Source organism: Palaemon carinicauda, chromosome 27 (assembly GCF_036898095.1).
Source record: "Palaemon carinicauda isolate YSFRI2023 chromosome 27, ASM3689809v2, whole genome shotgun sequence".
NCBI classification, from domain to species: domain Eukaryota; kingdom Metazoa; phylum Arthropoda; class Malacostraca; order Decapoda; family Palaemonidae; genus Palaemon; species Palaemon carinicauda.
In genome coordinates, this window is record NC_090751.1 from 48,897,861 (window position 1) to 48,901,552 (window position 3,692).

Here is a 3,692-nt window from a genome sequence, read left to right on the forward strand (position 1 = left end):
AATACAACTAGAATTTTAACATGAGTTATACCACACTAACAGAACGATACAATCTTTAGATTATTTAATGGGATTACACCATAATGTTATGTTGTGTACTTAAAAAAGTATCAAGAACTATGTAAAAAACAGTTTGCAATTATTCTTATTTTTGTTTTATTCAATATTCATTGGAAGAAGGCTCATTTATACAATAATGTAAACAGTATGTATTGATCATGAAAAGACTGCTTACATACTAATGTATGTTGATGTATAAATGGCAAACTGGAAGAAAGCTTTATCTAGTATTTTTTGGGAGCTTTTTTTTAGGAGCTTTACCAATGAGTATGGTAGAGCTAAAAAACAAGTCTAGACTCTTTGGCCACCTAAGGAACTGGCTTTTTAGGCAGACAAGAACCTGAGATTAAAATATTGGGTTTATTCTTAAAATCCTACACATTAATGGGATAACGATGTATCAGATATCCTAAAGGTATCAGTTAACTACTAAGGATTTAATAATCAATATTTTAATCAATTACCACAAGAAAATAAAAAGGGGTGGGGGTGATGATAAGGAGCTAGGGTTATGGAATAAAAATAATTAATTACAAATAATAGAGAAGCAATTAGAAAGGCCACACTATTTTCATGATACAGTTCTTGAAAACTTTAATATGTTGTAGAGCATATCTGATAAGGATTATTAGTAAAGGACATTTATGACTCAAGAGTTAAATTCATGTATCACTATAACCTTAGAAAAGATAACTAGGTTGGTATCTGTAATATGCAGACAGTGATCTCTCAAAATTAATGAAAATACCTGCACTTACGGTACACTGTTCTTATCTTACAATAACTGAAGATAAAAGTTAACATTCAAATCTCAACAAAGATTTCTGAAAGATCATGAAAGTTCCTTAAGTAAGTAGAATTCTTCAATTGCACAGCTATTCAGCCATTTTAATAGTAACTAAAATTACTGACACCAGCAAAATGATCATATGTATTCAATACTACAATTTTTTGCATAACGTGCATCTTCACTGAATCTTAATATTAACAAGATGAACCCCCAGTTGTTGTTGTGATCCAATCAATATAATTAGATACTCTAGTGTAGACTCCAGGTTTATTTGGTGAAGCACATCCTTCACCAAAGCTAACTACACCCACTAGTGCCCAACGACCATCACTTGTCTTCTTTATAAGGGGGCCCCCACTATCTCCCTGCAAACGAGAAGCAAGGAAATATATTAAAATAAATGATTAAAATATTGTATCATCATCATCAACATTTTCTGTAACATTTTCCTTTAGGTAATCTCCTCACTCTTTTATGTCTTGTTCAACTGAATTCTTTACTAGTACAGGTCTCTCTAGATTGCTCTGCCACTTCCTCGTTTATGATATTGTCTTTTCACCATATTCCAGCCATAAGACTCAGCATTTTATATTTGAACCTCTCAAATCCTTCCATATTGAATGAAAGTGATCAAGTTTTTGCTGTATTATTTATTACAGGCCTTAAACATTGATTATAAATAATCCTTTTGCTTACAAACGGGATACTATTATTGTCCATACCATACTAGTAGTCTAGCAATCTCTATCTTTTATGCAGGCTGTTGTAACTCAATTTTCTTTATGATGTTTGAAGCATCAAGTCATCATTCAATATATCTCGGGTATTCAATGGAATCTGGCACAAAGTTGTCGATTATATTCCTATCTTATAACAACTTGCTTCTCAATAAACCTTTCTAAATTTCATTAATTTGATTTGTACCTTTTGTGGCACCTAATCTACATATCTCAATTTTTGCTGCCTTCCTTTAAATTCTGGTTGCTAGGTTACTCTTCCTCATCATAAATTACTCGGTCCAATCTACCACTTCTCATGTACACGCTACATATAACGAATAAATTCTCCAGCCTTCCTTTGTGTTAACTTCCGGCTTCTACATAATGTCTTCTTTTGGTTTATGATCTTCAGGTTACACAATTTGGGAACACATTCTCTTATCAAGTAAAATTCTTTACTTATATCTGTAATAATGATTTAATATTATGCCTTTTCTTCATCTAATATTTTGGGTGCTGAAATTCCTTTATGGAGATTACAAAATAAAAATCTATACAGTATATACTATTTACTTTTTACAATACTATTTTCTTCATTTATTTAAACTCTATGAAACCTTTCCTTTCATATTACTGTGTCAACATCAAATTGCTTTAGGTATATTTTGAGTTAATGTCTGTGTGGTCTCCAAAGACTTTCCTGTAAAAAACTAGAACAGGGAATCCAATGCGACATAAAAATACTAAAGAAATATACTCCCTTTCTATAGGGATAATGTTTCAGTATGCACAGCAGGCAATCTGTGTTTATAAGGGAAACCCATGAATTCCAGCTCTATTGAGCTTGGCACAGCAGTTTCAGGGCTGAAAATCATCTGGCATCCAGTAACAGGGCATCACCAAGAAACAATATTAATACTGGAGACAATGCTACTAGCGCAATAATTTGCACCAAGCAACCATCTTCCATACAGTTGCCAGACAGTCAACACATCTTTCCTGAGCTCCGTCAAGTGAAAAATCTACTTCTATTTTTATGTAAAGTAAAAGGATTAAGTTATGGTTTAGTTGGACACAATTATTAGTAATAGCATTAACACAATAAAAGGATTAATTTACTGTTTAGGATCCCTTACAGTCATTTGTTTTGTTTATTTGTACATTCTGCTTCATAAAAAGTCAGATGCTATTCACTCCAAGCTTTTTTGACAGCATGAAGGTGTTAAGATTTTGTATTTTTGATTGCTTGCTCTATACAGTCATACCTCTCTTCACGAAACACTCTGCTTACAAAATTTTTAAGCTGAGAAACGAAATGCGAATATTTTTATTACTCACTTTACGAAAAATATTTCATTTTAAGAAAGTTGATTTGCCAGCCAGGCTGATAATAAAATAGTCACCCTTCACAAAGAGTTGGAGAAAATATAGCTGTAGTCTATAATAGGGGTAACTATAATATTACAGTACATATGGAACTCTATATTTACTATATGTACAGTATTATCTGTATGTATTGTTATTTACCATATTAATTATGTTTTGTTATTTACCATATTAATTATGTTTTGTTATTTACCATATTAATTATTTGATCTGCTATTCACTATTAATATTGAGAGTACTTACCCTCGGGATACCCTGTATATCCTTTTCTGATATTAAAATCACGTTGGTATTATTTTGTATTTATTACTTCCCTCAGGTATTGTGTCAAGTTTGGGTCCTTATTCTCCGGCACAATTTCACTGGGCAGCACAGGTCTGAGCCCAGAAAAGAGATTTTGACGAAGAAAAAATCTATTTCTGGGCGAGAGACCTGTGCCGCCCAGTGAACCCGCCCTCACCTCCCTTCTTAGGCCCCAATCTTGGGTGCTATAGGGAGTGACGTCACTGGCGTGGGTTGGACTGTTGGTAGTAGACTGTGCTAGGTCTTGAACGGCTCCTCGATGTACAGGGATATTGAGAGGAGATATCTAAATGGTACGAGACCTCTGGTTGTGATTAATTATCACGCCCCAGTTAATTATACCGACACCTTATAGGTGAGCGAGCTGGGTTCAACCTAGCATTCCTAGACTATTTTTTCTCTGGTAAATTCATAGCAAGTTTTTACCTTAGAAA

General features: G+C 33.4%; 1 protein-coding gene across 2 annotated transcripts in view; it reads right to left on the reverse strand.

Annotated features, from left to right (window-relative positions):
• Positions 1-1,079: 1,079 nt before the first annotated feature.
• Positions 1,080-3,692, reverse strand: part of LOC137621191 (uncharacterized) — a 149,016-nt gene continuing 146,403 nt past the window's right edge. For both annotated transcript variants that reach the window (XM_068351603.1, XM_068351604.1), the window contains one exon: positions 1,080-1,215. In XM_068351603.1, the coding sequence (XP_068207704.1) occupies positions 1,208-1,215 (8 nt within the window). In that variant the 3' untranslated portion in view covers positions 1,080-1,207. The remainder of the gene's footprint in view (positions 1,216-3,692) is intronic.